The sequence below is a fragment of the Pecten maximus genome, chromosome 1 (assembly GCF_902652985.1).
Source record: "Pecten maximus chromosome 1, xPecMax1.1, whole genome shotgun sequence".
NCBI classification, from domain to species: domain Eukaryota; kingdom Metazoa; phylum Mollusca; class Bivalvia; order Pectinida; family Pectinidae; genus Pecten; species Pecten maximus.
Window position 1 is genome coordinate 47819889 of NC_047015.1, and position 19507 is coordinate 47839395.

The 19507-nt window shown below is 34.5% G+C and overlaps 2 protein-coding genes across 2 annotated transcripts; one reads left to right on the forward strand and one right to left on the reverse strand.

Annotated features, from left to right (window-relative positions):
* Positions 1 to 1023: 1023 nt before the first annotated feature.
* On the reverse strand, positions 1024 to 10648 carry LOC117336262 (uncharacterized protein C2orf81 homolog). The gene is made up of 11 exons (XM_033896745.1): positions 10348 to 10648; positions 9842 to 10004; positions 9375 to 9444; positions 8870 to 8996; positions 8454 to 8571; positions 7806 to 8003; positions 7376 to 7479; positions 6844 to 6989; positions 2653 to 2705; positions 2255 to 2326; positions 1024 to 1992 (listed from the first exon to the last, which is right to left on the reverse strand). Exons 1-11 carry the CDS (start codon positions 10464 to 10466, stop codon positions 1798 to 1800), a joined length of 1365 nt encoding a protein of 454 aa, XP_033752636.1. The 5' UTR covers positions 10467 to 10648; the 3' UTR covers positions 1024 to 1797.
* A 149-nt stretch (positions 10649 to 10797) lies between these two features.
* LOC117336283 (enkurin domain-containing protein 1-like) lies at positions 10798 to 17379 on the forward strand. The gene is made up of 7 exons (XM_033896768.1): positions 10798 to 10881; positions 12809 to 12967; positions 13433 to 13593; positions 13891 to 14046; positions 14287 to 14450; positions 14749 to 14885; positions 16216 to 17379. The coding sequence occupies exons 2-7, from the start codon at positions 12898 to 12900 to the stop codon at positions 16371 to 16373; spliced, it is 846 nt and encodes a 281-aa protein (XP_033752659.1). The 5' UTR covers positions 10798 to 10881; positions 12809 to 12897; the 3' UTR covers positions 16374 to 17379.
* Positions 17380 to 19507: the final 2128 nt, after the last annotated feature.

The following is a 19507-nucleotide window of genomic DNA, read 5'->3' on the forward strand; positions in this document are numbered from 1 at the left end:
TAAAGTTATTAAAACTGAAAAGTGAAATTATGTTAATGTGAAACTAAGGAATTTTACAAAAGCAGAGTTTCAACATTTCACATTAAGATTTGGGAAGGTGATGAACTTAAAAAATGGTGCAGCTATGCTCGGTGCGGTGTCTGCCATCAACTTTTCCTTTTAAACTTTATAATAACAAAGTTGTCCCCATCAAGAGACCTGATGTTGGTTCAGTAACATACTGGAATAAACAAACTTTGACCCCTGTGATCTTGAATGTAGGCAAAGGTCATTAATTGGAACAAACATGGTCACTTTTCATCCCAGGACTTACTGGTCTAATAGCATGACCCTTGAATTCTTAAGTTAATGAGAAGTTGTGTAAAGATTTTGAGATTGGACTCATATGACCTTCAAAACAGGTAAAGGTTATTCATTTGAACAAATTTTGTAGCCCTTCATCTCAGCATGCTACTGGCCCATTATCAGGTCTCTTCACTTTTTGATAATTGACAAAAAGATATTTTAAAGATTTGAGCACACTTGACCCCATGGACCTTGAATGTAGGTCAAGGTCATTATTTGAACAAACTTTGAAGCCCTTCAAACCAGCATGCTATAAGCCCAATATCTGCACCCTGGTCCTTTTGGTTACCGAAAAGGCAGGTGGGCTGATGACAAATGTTAAAGCATATGGTATAAATATCCAATGTCTAGGAGTATAGGAAATATACATATCCACACTGGTAGGTGTTGGCTCTGTTCCCTGACCTTTTCAGCGTCTATTAACGCTACATGATCTGATAGAGAACATTGGAAATACAATCAGCTTGCATTGGCTTATGACGACATTTGGGACATTCTGGAACCATGAAAAAGTCTTTGCTATTCCCGATTGCTAAGATATACCGAGTAGTGTGAAACCAATCTGGTTGTAGCTATATATATAGATAACTGTTATTTCTGAAATTTTGTTAATTTTGAAGTTGACTACTAGCCTGGCCATTGTCTTTCTGAATCATATTAACAACAAAACACCACACATCTTCTTACATGCTTTATTAAATAAACAAACCATTGAATCAGTTAAGAAATATTTTGTAGCTATATAGTTTGGATGTTTTACAGCCTACTTGGTCACTCTCTATAAGCGTGCGAAATATAATTATGATCATTTCAGAAAGAAGTACATGTACTACTTTTAATTAAGGATTTTGGACAGTGCATCAGAAGGCATGAATAGTTTTCCAAAGAGAATGGTCTACAATTGGTTACTTAATAGTAAAATTTAAATTTACTTAACAATCTAAACCAAAATAAGGCCCTTGTACATGTATGTAAACAACTTCAAATTGTACGAAAAATATCAATAGTAACTTGACACCTGCACTCTGCTGTCTTTGTCAACACAGTAAATCCAATAATTTAACATAATATCACAGAAAGTTTAATACATGAGCTACTTATATTTGTCAAGAAGCATCTGCAATGTAAAACACATGTACAGTATAGCACATAAGACAATTTACATTAGAACATAATTTTATGTAAATATACTAGATTCTGTATAAAATACTATGTACAATAAAATTAACATTTTGACTATGATTTTATTTTACAAGCATTTTATTTACAAATATTTACATTTTTCCACAAATAATTTGTAGGTATACACACTTATTCATGAATAATTTCAATTAAATGACTGATCTTGGAATTAGATAGGCAGTGTATCTGAAGTAACACTTCCTAACACGTCATTCCTTTAAATAGTTGTATAATTTTGTACTTTTATGCGAATATGTCATTGTTCCCAGACTATGTAGAGATTCTCGATTGTGCTGGGGGGTGTGGTACTATGGGTGGGAGTGGTGGTGAGTCCCGCATCACACGAAGAATTGGAGTTTGACGATCTAACAAGTCTGCTACCTCTAGGGAAGGTGCAGTGGTCCGAGTTGCTACTGGGCGTAATGACTGTTGGCTCTCGGTAAATTTATCAACCTTCCTTACATACTAGAAAAAACAAGAATGTCAGGTTCTTATTATATAGGCAGTACTTTATGATTTTGATCAAAACATTTAAAATTCTGCAAATTATAATCTTGTTGGCATCCATGGATGATCATTATATAAAAATAAACTTTCCATTCACCCTTGAACACTATACTTGCTTTAGCAAGCCTCGTTAGCATTCTAAAAAACTATGAGAATCAGTTGACTTCAACTGAAAAATTTAAATAAGATATGTATAGTGTATGATTATAAGTGGACTCACCCGAGCAGGTCCTCTCCTCACTCGGCCTCCCTCACGCACCGTAACACCCGGGGATATCTCCATAGTCTCCGTCTGCAATGTCAAAATATTTTATGAGTGCCCTACTGACCTTAAAGTGTTAATGGGCCATTAAGAATTTATAACTAACTAACTCAACTAGTTATTGAATAATTTCATATATACATTGCGATTGTATAGTTTGAGTAACTTTCACTGATGTTATTAATATAAAAAGACAAATGTTGAAGTGAATCTAAAATTTACATTAAAGTGAAAATTCTGAAATTTAAATTATAGTAATATCAAATCACTCATCTGATTTAAATTATTAAAGGTAAAGATTATAAGGAAATTCCCTTTGAAATTAAAGCATCTCATAGTTACTGTATCATACTAACCAGTGGAGGAGGCAGTGGTGTCTTCATATCCTTTTGGAAGCCATTCTCTAATTCTGGAAGACAAAATATGTTGGATAATATTCTGGTTTTGATAGTGACCATGGGCACATTGATAGAAGTGAATATGCTTATAAATATATATTCCTGACGCGATCAAGTCTTTGCCACTTCAACCTAAGACATAAGACAGCTATATGCATGATGTCTTGTAAGTCAAGTTTATGCAGGCTCATTTATTAAGCATCATGAGCTTGTTTGTTTGACAGTTTGCCTGGTGAACAGACAGGGTCATTTTGAGGTTTGGTCACCTCATAGCTGTTTGTTGCCAACTCGCTGGATGAAATACATATTTGCAGTCCATCTTATGATATTAAGAGCAAATTGGGTGAAGTGTTTTGCCCAGAAACAAAACTACCACAGTATATAGGACATGTGTGATCAATGATCTCAACTTGCTGTGAATCACAAACTTCCCTAGGTAGGGATAAAACCATACCCCTCAGATCTTAACTTAAGGAGGCATTGTGATATTTTGACTATTGTACCTAACATTATAAACCAGTAACAAGCCTCTAAATAAGATATATACTAGTGATGGGTTAAACAACTTCAATGTTTTAATATATAAGATTTATTTGCCTCAATACATTACATAATTGCTGTTATTGTAATTACATTTTTTGTAATTTGATATTTATTTGAAAACTTTACATTGATAATAGAGATTATAACCAAGCTGAAAAATTAACCATGTTTCATGTATTTAAATTGCTTATTGTTCAGATGGTTAAATTGCTGAATGTTTGAATCATTAGATCGCTTATTTTTCGGATAGTAATGTTGCTTATTGTTCAGATGGTTAAATTGCTTATTGTTCAGAAGGTTAAATTGCTGAATGTTTGAATGATTTGATTGCTTATTTTTCGGATAGTAATATTGCTTATTGTTCAGATGGTTACATTGCTGAATGTCCTATCAGTATATTAAAATAATTTAATGACAGTGTCTTGACTGGAATGGGATCAACTGGAGGACTATTTTATAGTTCTATTTCCCTGAAATATATCACAGGTACATTTAACTAAATCTCTCCTTGCTAAAAAAGACCTACTTCCTTATACCATACTAAACTCCATAAACTAACTAAACTAACCACACTTAATTCTAAACAAGCAATCCTAACCACATTAATCCCCACAAATAACCTGTCAAACCACACTTATACTCCAAACAAACTCTCCTAATCACACTTAACTCCAAACTAACTCTCATAACTACACTTAACAATGCATCAAGTTCTCCCAATCCCACTGAACTCCAACAAGCTCTTCTAACAATATTTACTCTAACAAGCTCTACTAACAACACTAACTCTAACAAGCTCTTCTAACAACACTAACTCCAACAAGCTCTCCTACTCTCACTAAACACAAGCTGGCTCTCTTAACCAAACTGAACTCAACAAGCTCTTCTAACAATATTTACTCTACTAACCACACAACTCCCAACAAGCTCTTCTAACAATATTTACTCTACTAACCACACAACTCCCAACAAGCTCTTCTAACAATATTTACTCTACTAACCACACAACTCCCAACAAGCTCTTCTAACAATATTTACTCTACTAACCACACAACAACCTATCCTGACCACAAAGAACTCAAATAACCTCTCTTATCCACACAAAAAACAATATCTCCAAACCATATTTCCCCCAAAATTCTTATATATCTTTTCTACCAAATGCTTAAATACAATCAAACAAATCTCACATTCTATTCAACAGGACAATGTACCAAGGCTTTTTGGTTTTAGATTACTGATTGGATAAATTAATATTCACAATTCTTTCAAAATGAGTAGAATAAAGACATCAGTGCTGAATAACAAGGAAAAAAATCAAACAATGAAAAACAATTTCCAATCATTTTTTTATTTCATTGGAAGAGCACTTAATTAATTTTTTCATAACCTCTCTATGTGCAATTACGTGATATCTTCACAATTGGAAGAATCTGAATGGTTTCTTCTCAGTATGCCTGGAGACAAATAGCTATCTATGTTCTTCAGAAACAATGCAGTTCCATATTTAGTCAGATGAATACCATCTCTACTGTACAGTCCATTTCTCTGAAAGTTGTCCTTGTCAACAAACACTCGGTAACTTGGAATGAATTGTATGTGATGTTCATTGCACATTTCCTGAAGAGATCTATTTGTGGGAATGACATCACAGTCTGTCCGTGGCGTGATGGCTACATAAACAATCTGTATGTCTGGGTTTGATGACTGAATGTAAAATGTCAGCTGGGAAAAGTCATTCTTTATGTCCTGTTCACTATAGCCACTGGAGATGTCGTCTCCGCCTACATGTATAATTACACGGTGATAGTCGGTCAGTGGTGTTGTTTGCAGTCTCTCCCTGACAGTATTGATACTGGCTCCACGATATGTCCTGACATCCATGTTAAGTTGAAGTTTCTTCCTCTCTACTAGTCTGAGGATGGATGATCCTACAAGTAATGAACATTTACTTCTAGCTTCCACTCCCACATCCTCACATGAAGTTTTAGAGTTCATTGATTGTGAGATGACTGTGCATGTCACCACTGATGGAGGAGCAGAGGATGACAGAAATTTTCCTGATGGTTTAAATGTACAAATACTCTGTTTTCCATCCTTCTCGGTGACGACAGAACCCTGGGACACCACTTGTGCATAAGTCTTTAAGAGATTCTCACTAACATCTTTTCGCCCTTTCTCACTGGATTCAATTTGTCCCTTCTCACTAGATTCCATTTGCCCTTTCTCTCTATACTCTGTTTGTGTACTACAGTCAACCATTCGAGACTTTTCCTTTCGTACCATATTCATTTCATCTAATTTAGCATGCAGTTTTTTGACATCAGCTTGAAGGTCCATAATTATTGACACAAGAGAATGAATACTGTAGCTATCACACACATGTATGCCTGCATGTCCTTGCAGCCCAGGAACAGTCTGACTATTAAATGTATGTATTGGGTGTTCTAGATCCTCGTCTAGCTTTACACCAGCACCAGATGAAGTTCTTTCCCCTGTGAGATGGACTGTCTGACTAACAAAGGGGTTGGAAGTATAGTTTTGTCCATGGATGGATTCATTTGTGGATACAGCACCACGGCTTTCTTTCACAGGGTTCTGACGCATTTCAATTGCGAGCAAATCTTCGTATCTCCATGCCCAGTACCTATTTCCTGTACCAAGATGGTTTTTGTGGTAGGAAAAAAACAGAACAATTGAATCAGTATTTATCCACTGTTTTCCTGCTTTAGAACGTTTTGAAAATAACTCTAAAGCAGGATTATGACCAACCAAAATATGAGTCTTAGCTTCCCTTTCCTGTGGCATCATGATGTCATACAACTGTTTCTATTATGACGTCACAATCAAAGTGGAAGTTGAGTCCAGTCAGAATGTCACAAATTGCATTGAATAAATCAATATCTAAACTATTTTTAAGATATTCTATATCACTAAAAGTACAAATGTAAAGAAGGAATTTTAAACTTTGTCAAATTTTCGTCACATAAATCTATCTTTTGATAATTATATTGAAGATACATTGCTGCCAGATTTGATATATATTTCTTCTGTTAACTGTGATATTATACATGTATTATCTTTATATTTAAGAAAATACTTTCATGCAATGTTTATTTTGTAGAATAAATGGGAATATTTCTGATAGACAACACAGTCAAATTTTTCATATTCTTTTTTTTTTTATCATACGACTACTGTGTTTTTCTATCACGATACACCACCACATAAACTTTGATGTGTGATAACACTGTGACATTCTATTAGGCCTAAACAACCTTAATTGGAAGTCAGTACAGTTATACCATGATGTCTGTCAAGAAAGAAGCATGCTGGACTCAATTTTCAGATTGGTCATTGTGGATTTTTGCTGGTAATGGTGTTTAAAATCAAATCAGTGTCATATGATAAAAAGAACTTCAAATGAGTTTGCATTATCATATAATATTGATGAACTTGTTAAGAATGTTTTTCAATTTAGTTCGCTTAAGGTCATAAAATTAAAATAATTCTTAACTGGTTTTCATAAACACAATATGAAATGGAGACCCATTCAATATCCTCCTCTTTACAATATGGCACTTGCCAACTCTCTCATACAGTTACCTTCTTCTGGCTTGATCTCCTCTACTTTGTTGCGTTTGAGTCTGCGCTGGATGGCCCTACTCATGTAGCGACCGTGCCTCATGGCCTCCAGTCTGGCCTGGGCAGCCTCCACTGCAGGATCTACCACCTGATATTTCACTTTGACTCTGAAACATCAAGTGATCAATGTCATATACTCTGTCATTCCTCAGGAGACACGGACAATTATTTTACTATAAAAAAAAACATTTAAAAAGATATCCAAGGAAATTAAGAAATTATCTTAATACTAGAGTAAAGCATGTTTACATAAGAATTTTTTTCTAGTGTTAGAAAAGTTGTATACCAATTTTTCACAAATAAATACCTGAAAACTATACTTAAACTACTCTTTCTGGTGTCAAAAAGTTTTACTGATGATTTATGTCAAATCTTAGGGGCAAAAATAAGGAGCTTCCCATCAAAACACTGGGAGAGTTAGCGAGTACAGAGATGCCTAGTATAAATAACAGCTAATTCAAATGTGAGATATCTGCAATGACTTATAGTTTACCTATGAGATGGCAGTTTTTCAGGATTTAGTTTGATGACTGCCAGTACATTGCCCATATCATCATACATAACATCTTTGTTTCCTGGTGGTCGTCCAGCTTGGACCTGAAAACACAACAACATCTTATTAGCACACCAGATTTAAAGATTCCAAAAATTTATCACACTATCTATAATTAAGCAAAAGGAAAAATGTCAAAATTCTTCACATCCTTGATGTAAGTAGAGAAAGCAAACTACATCCTGGTCACGGCACCAAAAATGTGAGGTAATATAAGAGAAAGCAAATAACATTATTCTAAATCTGTTCAGGACTGTGCAACTTCATGAAACACGATTACACAAAATCCTGCTTTATTGTGTAGTAACATCAAAATTTCATCATATGAAGGGATACATATTGGAATGGCTATCCCACACATTTAAATTACCTTCAGTATGGAGTGACACGATACTGGCATGTTTAGGAGTCCACTGGCTTTCTCTGCTGCTTCATACTCCTGTGATCTCACATACTCCTCATACATCATTGCCATTTCTGTTTGCTCCAAAGACTCTGTCATCTGGTTCAATCCTTTCCCTGCCTTCACTCTCCCTGTGTATGGCTTATATTTCGTTCTCTTCTTTTTCTATTGAAAATGTTCAAGTGAATGATCATTAGTAAAAAAAAAATTTAAATCTTTTCTATTCTAAACATTTTCTCCGGGTAATCTTTTTATTCTAAACATTTTCTCCAGGTTGATATAAGTGATGAAATTATTTGTGATAGTGAATATTAAATTCTTCCCCATCTCTGCATCATCACATTGACAGGACAAGAAGTGCATTGATTTTCATCACATTATCCCCTAGAATGATATAGCTGTTATATCATTTCATTCACAAATCACTGTACTGTATTTATACAGTACATGTATGATAGGACAATGACATTCAACATTTCAATTACTTTAACAGTATGTATATATGATATAACAGTTTTTATAACATATCGTTGTTATCAGGTTCTTTTTAAATGATGAACTCTTCTAAATATGGAAATAAATATGAAGTATGTAAAAATTTAATAAGAAGCAAACCTTTTCTTCTTCTTGAGTTTTTTGTTTTTCTTCTTGAGTTGGCCCTTCCTCTGTATCAGACACTTTGTCTGCCAGTTCTGGAGGTTCCTCTTCCTCAACCTTCTCTTCTTCCACTTCCCTGTTAAATCAAATCAAATGATACAAAATTTTTCTCAATCATGCACTAGTGTAGTATATATTTGTAACATATCTTGTAATTGACATAGACACATTTCACAAATTGTTTCTCATTTTTGGCCAAATCCAGTTCAATGTTGATACCATACCCACATTTTTTGTCAATTGTCTTTAAATTTTAGCAATAATCTAAAATAATAAACTTATGATATCCAAGCATTATTTAAACATATCCATAGCTCAACTTAGTTTTTCTTTTTAATTTTACAATCATATAATTGTTATTCATTAAAACATACTCAGCTACTGCTTCTTCTTCCACTTTTTCCTCGAGCACTTCTTCAACAGGTGTCATTGGTCTTTCAGGAACAAGTGCTTTTGGTACAGAGCCCTGGGCCCAACAGTCTGTCACAGCTGGATCAGGCTCTACAAAACAAACAGCGTGGCTATAAATAAACCTTATTTGTTAACAAACCAATATTTGATATATGTTGCTTATTATCATTTTCTATATCTTGACAAAATTAATTACCAGGTAAGTGAATTCTTAATATCAAGAATTAATTACCACAAATGGAAAACAAAAAACTTACAAATATCTGAAACTGTCAATTCTTTGAATACCAGGGTATATATGTTGTTTGAAATCTTATTTTTTATCAAGAATATGAACCTTTAATATATTGAATTCCTTAATTATGTCAATAAAAAATATATGGTATAATACAGGTAGTGCCTAATTTGAAAAGATAGACATTACAATCAATGTATACTAGAGTATCTAATGCACTCCTTTATGTTTACCTTCATCTTCCATCCATCCTGGATCTGTTTCTACCTCTTGTTCCCCTTCATCTCTAGATAAAAATTGCCACTAGAAAAAATCAATAAACATATTGTCCTTGAGCATATGCTTAATTATGATGCCTAAAACTATATAGCAAATATTTTTTTCTTCTTCAGAATTTAAGTTGTTTCATCATGTAAAGGGCACCATAAAACTATATTAACAATACATTACATCTTAGGAAATATTTTACATACAGCATAATTACTGTTTCTCTCGAACCAAAATGAAAAAAATATGATTTTTTAATAATTGTTCTTCAATCATGTTCGAAACTAGCTGCTGCAATAAGTAACTATAACTGGTAGTACTGTGTAACTTTGTTTGTACCAAATTTGTGCATATTTTTCAAAATTCAATTTAAAAAAAGAAAAGAAAAGAAAAATGGTAGATGAAATCTTACCTCAATTATTTGAAAGCTTACCTCAATTATTTGTAAAATTGCATCTTTGGCCATAGTCACTGTAAAAGGTAGTAACTGTTGCCCAACGTAACTATCATATATGACATCTAAAGTATTATCCACAAGTTCATCAATTATATCTTCTACGAATTCCTCTGAGCCATCTTTATCCACCATAAATGTCCTGAAAAAGATGTTGCTTAATCAAAAAAAGTTTACTTTAAAGTTTAAGACCTTTTCACTTTCAGATTCATGAACAGAATAATCTTAATCTTGTATTACATGCAGGTAGGCTTATATAAAAAAAAAATATGATGTCAAGTATTTCGAGTTTTAATTAATGCAATATCAAACCAATAAGTACAGTACAGGTAGACTTTAGATCAAATTAGAATAACTATGCCGTACAGTAGCAGGTCATGTATATACTATTATAAGAGAAGGAATGATGGAAATAAACGATTGTAATCTGAAATGAGGTTATAATTTGGCGGAAACATTTAGCATGTCTTATTGATTGAACATACCAGTCTTGGTCATTAAATTTCCCAGGCACGATTTCGTGTGCTACCACGGGTGTGTGTGCAGGTGGTCCGGGCTTGGCGCCCTTGTCGGCCCTCGATTTTGAAACGGCTGCTCTCGACATTATGTGAGGTACGGGAACTACACGTAGAATAAATCAATCAATTCGAGCATTAGTGACTGTTAAAGACACAAAGCCACTAAATTCATATCTACATGTTTGTTGACGTTTCCTAGCTAGTTTTCGCGTTTGTCGTCCTCCATGATAGCGGATGTTTGCGTATCCATGACGACAACTATTCCCGTTGTAACGATAATTGTTATTATGATAAGATATTAACGCAATTTGATCACTATTTTTATTTTATACATTTTATCGTTTGTATTGTGTACCCTAAATACATTTGTTTTGTGCAATTACAATAAGTTTGTGAAATTTCTTAGTTAGTCACGTGATTAAATAGCAGAATTCAATATGGCGGATGACAGACGTTGCGCTTGGAATTGAAAACTCGTGTTGTGTATTATTCTTCTCCCTTGTAAGTGGGACATTTACTTTATGTACACGCAGGTCAAATGCAACAATTGATGGTTATTCTAACTAACATGACATAAGCGCTCCAAGTGTATTAAAGCGATGCTGTATTTTGTAGCTACTAAGATTATGCCTGTAAACTATGTTGTGTTTGGACTTGAGTCACCGGGAGGTGAAAATGTAAACAAATATGTAAACGGTAGGCTTATTATTCTCTGTTTGATGAAGACGACAGTTCTATGTAAAATGTGAATTTATTTTTGTTATTTTTTAAAATTTCGTTTTGCTACAGTTGTGAAAACGACAACACGTTTTTTTATTCCAAAACCTTAAGAGTTTGACACTTGACAGGTTATATTACTATTAAAACCCTGTCACCAAGTCTGGTGGTAGGGCTAGCCCGAGTTTCCTCTGGCCCTGACACCATGTCTCCAACAATGTTAGAGGTTTTACACGGCGAGATACTTTTGGCTGGCGCCGTGTGTGTAACCTCATAACTGCCCATAACTGATTTTCCCGATGCTGACTATGAAATTTTCAAAGTTTGTAGTTTGAAAAAAATATAGCATGTCAACTTATATTTAAATGATCAACAGGGTCCAATATATATATTCCTTTCCATTATTCCATGATTAAATGATCATGAGAAGAATTTCGTAGCAAACACACTAATTATGAAGTTTTCTTCTTTCAAAGCGAAGCAGAGCTCAAGCAGACAATACTGCCGGTAGTGAAAGTAAAATACCACGTGATTTACCAGTTGCTACAAAAATGGATTCGAAGCTATGTCCTACTAGTGGAATACAACAAAATCTTTATTATTTTGTTCCGTTTGAAATGTACCCAAGACTATTTTGGATCAACCTTTAGGCAGCCATTTTAAAACCGGTCAGAAAAGTGCTACAACGACTTGGACTTGTATTTTGTGTGTTCTATACCGGATTAAACTATATATTTGTGTCTGTGACATACATATGGGATACATATTGCATAAATGGTGCGTAGACATCGTTGTAATGACCTGTCAACCACTTAAGTGGTTTTTCAAGCATATTTCGATGCACCTGGATTTCCAGCGCAAGCTGCATCAAATAATTAGTGCTTCGGAAATAAGAGGTCGCAGTTGGCAAAATGATATCCAATAGAAAAAGAGCCGACCAGCGGCCTCTTGAATTATAGGAGTAGGCTAGCCCGAGTTTCCTGTGGCCCTGACACCATGTCTGGTTTAGGGCCAGAGCGCACTACTATGAAAACATGGAATTATCCGACACCGCTTGGGGTCAGGCCCTACACCAGACATGGGGTCAGGGCCAGAGGAAATTCGGGCTAGTGTAAAATCAGAGTATAGAATTAAATTGCAGAGTCGATGATAGAAGAAAGACGAGTTATAGCGTCTGCTCCAACAGCATTTTTGAGGTGTAATATTTTCTGTACTTCAGTTTAATATCTTTCTAATTTTTTCCAATACCTAAATTCACAACACTATTTCAAATTTTGACTTTGTGTAGATTGTCTTTCAATGTGATGAATGCTATATATAATGGCCCTATAATAGCATAAACAATTAGGATAATATATGATCAGTCACACAGATGTGCCATATTGCTGTATCCATGTTTTGATATTTCATTGTGATAACACTTTCAAATGGCACTTCAGTGACCTCATTATCTGTAGACACAGACTATAGGTACAATCAACCTATATAGCTACTGTTTGTTGTAGGGGAAAAGTATTTAACACAGTCAAAAGTGTTGAATGCTTTTCTGCTACAACAGTAGCTAGGTGCCATCCAAAACCAAATGAAAACTGGGTATCTAGGTATTGCTCGCATTGCTTAACATTGTTTTACACAGACAATAGTACATTACCATCAATTAATGTCTTCCAAGATAATTTTGTTTTAATACTTTTTCTTTTGTTTGTTTTAGGTTAAACAACTGACATTTGTGGTAAAAGATTGGTACAGTGATATGGTTAGATGAGCCTTGATCCATTTTAATAGCTAAAAAGCATCATCATGCATGGTGGAGGTGGAATGATGCTTGTTAATGGCCAGGGATATGGTTCAACGAAGAAGTATGGAACAGGTAAAGATAAAACAAATATTTCAAGATTTTTGTGACCATAGTTTCTATTTCATATCTTGTGTTGTACTTTTTTGAGGAATGATACCTTAACATATTAAAGAAATCTGAAGATATTAATGAAAATATCCTACAAATTTTTTTAATCAAATGGGAAAGTACCGGGGGTAGCAACACAAAATTTGGGTAGGCTCATATACCCCCATTTTGCAAAAGTATAGTAGCTATATACAAGTTATGGTGCTAGCACAATGTAATGTATTCAGTGGTGTATTGTAGCTATATGGATGATATTTTTATCAATGGATAACCTCGTATTGCATTTAGCAAAGAAATAAATCAAAAGAATTCACTAAAAGTATCTTTTTAATTTCCGTGACATATTGTGGTGGTTTCAACTGAAATAATAAAGTGAATATCAAAGTTACAGATAGTTGTAAACTCAAGTGATGACTACATTTGTTTCAGATACAAAATCAAAAAACCATTATATGGACAATGTACGACGCATGAGACAAATACAAAGGCAAAGTAAAGAAAGAGAAGCAGAAAGCAAAAAGCCAGTAAAGGCACTGTGGAAGTCCGACAAGTATCGTGATGTTCAGTCCAGAGTAAAGGGTGATATCGAGGTGTGTACGTCATGTTTGGTCTGTAACAATTTTGGACATGCTTTGTGAGTGCAAAATGATCAACTTGGACTTTGGGGGGATGGAGTTGACTATTTTTCAGTTAAACAATAAGTTACTATTCCCTGCTTTCTAGAATTTTTTTAGAATTTTGGAAAAAATTCCTTTCAAATAATTTATTTTGAGGTATTTTATAACAATTTTTCAAGCTTGACAAGTTCATTACATTTTATACAGTATGTCTGCTGTCACAACATTGAACTTTCATTGATCAATCTAATATTTTTTTGACGATTTCAGCGTGAACCAGATGCACCAAGACCACATTCAGCATGTTTTACCAGGGCACATTCCCGGTCAGGTCCATCAGTTAAGTTTCCATCTCGTCCTAGTACTCCAGAAGTCGTCGTACCAGATGAGAAACTGACGGTTCCTCGTGCAAGTTCAGCTACAGATGTAGGTTTCTAATGTTTGTAATATATGTCGGAGGTAGATAATCAAATTTTATACAAAGCAATAAAAAAAATTCCGTAACCATATTTACATACAAGCATAAAATAGTATTCTATTGAAAAATATTCCTGTATTCTTTGTGCAGTTTGTAAAACTAGTTGTTTTTGTGTAATAAATATTGAATCAGAAGGCCTAGAAATATTACTAACTAAACAGTTAACACACATCTTCTCATTTTGTCAGATTAAGATGACGAGGAATAACTTTGACTTCATCAAGATTAACGGTGTAAATGCCAAGAGGGCACCGGTGGTGAGGAGTCCAAGTCTTACAGCATTGGATGACCTCAAGAAGAGCAGGGATGAGGAATTCACGCAGAGGCACAAATTTGGAGAGGTTCCTAAATAGTATGTTTTTAATCACATTTCTTTCACAAGCAAACACATCACCAGATTTTTTTAGACAAATATCTGGTTTGTGTAAAGAATTGTTTGATTAAATATAAATTGTTCATAATTGCCATATTATTCAGAAACATAGTTTGTATTATAGGAATGATTATTTATAAATTTCTTGCACATTTACATCCAAATTTTGAGGTTGTAGACATGCATAAATGTAAAAGTTTACTGTTAATATTTTACTGCTGGAAAATAATTCATACATTTCAACCATCTATACAAAAACGAATTTTGATCTTTTCAGCCTTCAATCACGGAAAGTTCAATGGAAAAAAAATGAGGAGGATCGTATAGCTAACATACCTGACCCAGAAATGCCTCCTGGCCACAGAGCATTGCCAGAGGCAGAGCGACGCACAACACTTAGTCTGCTTATAAAAAGTAAGTGATTGACAGTATATTTCTGATTCTTTCTGGGCATTTAAGACTTCAGCTATGAAAATGGGCTCTACATAATATATGTACATCTTTATGAAGAGTTTTGTATTCTTGTTGACACGGGGTACATAATGTTCATATATTAAAGGGATACTTTCATTAATGATACATTTGTATATTATGTTTCCTGAAATATATACTGTAAATCCCTTATAATTTGCGTGGGATATATTTTCGCGTTAATTCGCGAGGAGAGTCAAACGCGAATTCAAATCCCTCGCGAATATTTATATAAGAATGACAAGAATAAGTGGCGTCCATTTTGAATCTATCGCAATCTTTAGTTGGTGAACAGACATCGCCATTAAAGTAATAATAGAATGATAGATTATATACTTATATCAGAGTGTAATTTTATATCACAAAACACCAAAATTTCACACAAAAAAAACCCTGCTGAACACTAATATCGTAGTTGAACTCGGACTAAAATACCTTCTAGATGACGATTTAGTTAATTTAAGTGCAGTAGGTCCGGTCCCGAGGATCCCATATGGTCACCCGGAAGACGTCTTACTTTATTACCTGCACTGTTGTTTATGTAAGCTTACATGTATGTCGTACTTCACATCGCTTGATTCTACATGTTTGTTCACTGTTTCCGTGATTGGGACCGGCAATTTATCTTAGGTTACTATTTTTTTTAATTGGAGATCTGTGGCATGGTCATGTCGGTGAAATAATGCAGAAAAATTATATATGAAAGGGCGTGACACTTGTATATAGCCTAGAGGCGTATACAGGTACGGTACATACAATTCAGTATAGACAGGCATCAATATCACATGACTTTTCTTGTACCGTCACATGACTCTCATAAATAAAATGGCTACCAACATGGAAATATCGCCGACCTGTTAACATCATTCGCGAATTTAAAGTCATTTTGAGGTCAGAATTCGCAAAATTATGTATTCCCGAATAAGTTGAGTGAGGTGAGTTCGCGAAATTTAGTACTCGCGAAATATAAGTGATTTACAGTAACCTGACTTTTTGTTTTTATGTCCTGGACAGATTATGAATAAATAATCACATATAAGTTTTATGAATACTTAGTTCTCTGGACAGATTTGCTCATGATAGGGTACATATTATACTCGTATAAAATACCTTATCAATACTCTAAATTGCCAAACTTGCGAGCAAGTTCCTCACGGAGAAAATAGCAAAACATGTCCAAGTGGTACTTTGGATGTTGATTAAACTGTAAATTTTAACGAATAATCATGTCTTACTATCTTGTTGGTTATAACTCTTTTTTTCTTATTTGCAGAGGAAGAAGAACTTGTACGAGAGATGTCAGCATTGCCTTTAAGAATGGACACTTTCCGTATTCGTTCACAAAAGCAAGAAATTGAGAAAAAACTTGCAGAAGTAGACGAGGCAAAAAAAATATTTTCCCGATCAAAAGTGTTTGTGAAAGTGGACTGATAGCAACTGTTTTAAATATCTTATTTTGTACTATAGTTTAATATAATTGAAATGAGCTGTTTTTGTAGATACATGTATTTATTATGTAGATGAATTTGTCATAGGAAGGTCTTATTTTTTATACTCACTGTTCCTCATTTTGTTTATCTGACATTGCAAACACTTGTGCTAGTGTTGTCTTCTGTGGAAAAGTGCTTGTAGACCTTGGACAAGTCATGCACACATTAAATATTAGTTTGATCAAGTCTCAGCTAATTCTGCTTTTAGTTGAGTGCCAGTATTATACTAAATTACATCACCTTAGAGAGTATCAGAAATTCTGTTGTATACAGATATACAGTAGTAGTGACACTTTTAACTACACTTGTTTAATAGCCAGATATTCGATGTTGAAAGCGAGAACTTTTAATTGAAAACTTCTCTTTGGAGAAGTAATCTCATTTTTATGTCTGCTGTAATTTTAGTGCCTCTCTTTGTAGTTCCTGTAATCATGATCAGTAATCAGGGACATTCCAAGTCACTGATAGTAAACACTGTTTTGAAAATGTGTTAGATAATGGCCTATTTTATAGATATAACTGAATGTAACTGGAAGTGCGAGATTTCCCCTGTACAACAAAGGGACCTCAAGGGCGTAGGATAATAATAAACTCATAGTAGCAAGATCAGATATTGCTGCATCACGAAAATACCTGGTAACGGAGTAACATTTCATTATCAGGCATTTCATTTATAGGAAGGCTGGAATGAACAGTGTACTTTTCCACTGATTGATTTAATTCTAAGATCCTTCCAAAAGATATGAGATAAAATTAAAAACTTGTTAAATGTCCATATAGGTGCAAGTATGTAAGGAAATTGCACTCCCAAGTTGTAGGATTTCCATACGATGTATGTTAATGTAAAAAAAAAGGCTGTTTAAGTTAACGAATAGTATTTACTGGAAATACCGGTTTAATGTTAATAGGGCGAATATTGTTATTACGTTATTGACATTACTTAATGTTATTGAACTTTATGTAATAATTATGTCATTACATGTATTTGAAAGATAGATGAAGAGATTTTTTTTCTCATGAGGTTTGGTTAATAAGTTGACGAGAAAGTTTTGTGTATCCTATCAGTTCTTTATAGATTATGACAATTTACGCCAAAGAAAAGGGTCATCATGTGTGTGATTTGTCCTTATAATAGTAATACAACTCATTCTAAAGGATGTGTACGATACATGCATATTTTTATGTCTTTGTTGATATATATTTATGAACCATAGTAATATTTCTATAAGACATTTTTTGGAGGATGAACTTTAAATATGTTCCACAGTGGGCTGTGGAAGAGATCTGAATATTTCTTTTACATTTCTTGAGAAATTTTGATGCATTTGTGAGCTGACTTTTTTTCTCAATTCATTCCAGAAACTACTGTTTTTAATTATTATCAAAAGCTTGTAGTTCATTGGTTGTTAAAAATTATTGACCAACGAATTGTAACACAGTTTTATCTTTTATTGTTAACTTACTTACAGCAAATAAATTTCATAAACATTTTGAATTGAATAAATGATATTATAAATAGCGCGACTGAGTCTTGTGATGATAGTGTTTATTCCTTTCTGTTATCTAAATGATTCCTATAAAATGAATGATACATAATTATACCAGCAAGGGCAATAAAACTGTATATATTTGATGTTCAAGAAAGTCATCAAAATTGGCTAAGGAAACATTGTTAAATTAATGGAAATTTTTCTAAAAAAAAATCTTTACTTATAAAGGAATTTCGTCAGATCTTCATGTGCAGATAGATAAGGTGTAAATCTATCTCAAAATATTTGGAAAAGGTGTTTTGTTCAATGGTGCGATGCCTGAAGTCTACTTGAATGCCATGAAATACCATTGCATTAAGAAAGATCCATCTTTTGTCACAACAGTCTCAACAAGAGATCCCAGAGGGATCTTGGCGCCCACCATTGAATGATCTTTATAGGTTCCATGTCAGATTGATCTTTTCTCTACTTTTCCCTTCCTCTAAGTCTTACTAATCTGTGTAAATTCAGAAACAGCCCTCTAGTACTTTTCAAACAAGAGTAATCTATATATAAAATTTAAGATTTAGCGATAATGGCTGTCTGTCGGCCATGTTGTTTTCGGATTGGTCCAAAAAATGCAATACCAGGGACCAAGGGGAACCTACATATGAAATTTGAGAAAGATCCCTTCAGTACCTTCTGTAAAATAGCGATAACAAACTTCAATTGTCAAAATACAAGATGGCTGCCTATTGGCCATGTTTTTTAGCTCACCTGGACCGAAGGTCCGGTGAGCTTATGTCATGGCGCGGCGTCCGTCGTCCGTCCGTCGTCCGTCCGTCCGTCCGTCGTCCGTCTGTCGTCCGTCCGTCAACATTTGCTTCAAATCGCTACTAGTCAAAAAGTTCTTATTGGATTTTTACCAAATTTGGTCAGAAACATCCTTGGCAGAAGGGGATCAGAATTTTCATAAATCGTGGCTCTGACCCCTCAGGGGCCGGAGGGGCGGGCCCAATAGGGGAAATAGAGGCAATTCCTTTAAATCGCTACTAGTCATAAAGTTATGAATGGATTTTAACCCGATTTGGTCAGAGACATCCTTGGGGGAAGGGGAACAGATTTTGCATAAATGGTACGTGGCTCTGACCCCAAAGGGGCCAAAAGGGCGGGGCCCAATAGGGGAAATAGAGGTAATTCCTTTAAATTGCTACTTGTCATAAAGTTATGAATGGATTTTAACCCAATTTGGTCAGAGACATCCTTAGGGGAAGGGGAACAGATTTTGCATAAATGGTGGCTCTGACCCCGGAGGGGCCAAAGGGGCGGAGCCCAATAGGGGAAATAGAGGTAATTCCTTTAAATCGCTACTTGTCATAAAGTTATGAATGGATTTGAACCCAATTTGGTCAGAAACATCCTTGGGGGAAGGGGAACAGATTTTGCATAAATTGTGACTCTGACCCCAAAGAGGCCAAAGGGGCAGGGCCCAATAGGGGAAATAGAGGTAATGCCTTTAAATCGCTACTAGTCATAAAGTTATGAATGGATTTGAACCCAATTTGGTCAGAAACATCCTTGGCAGAAGGGGAACAGATTTTGCATA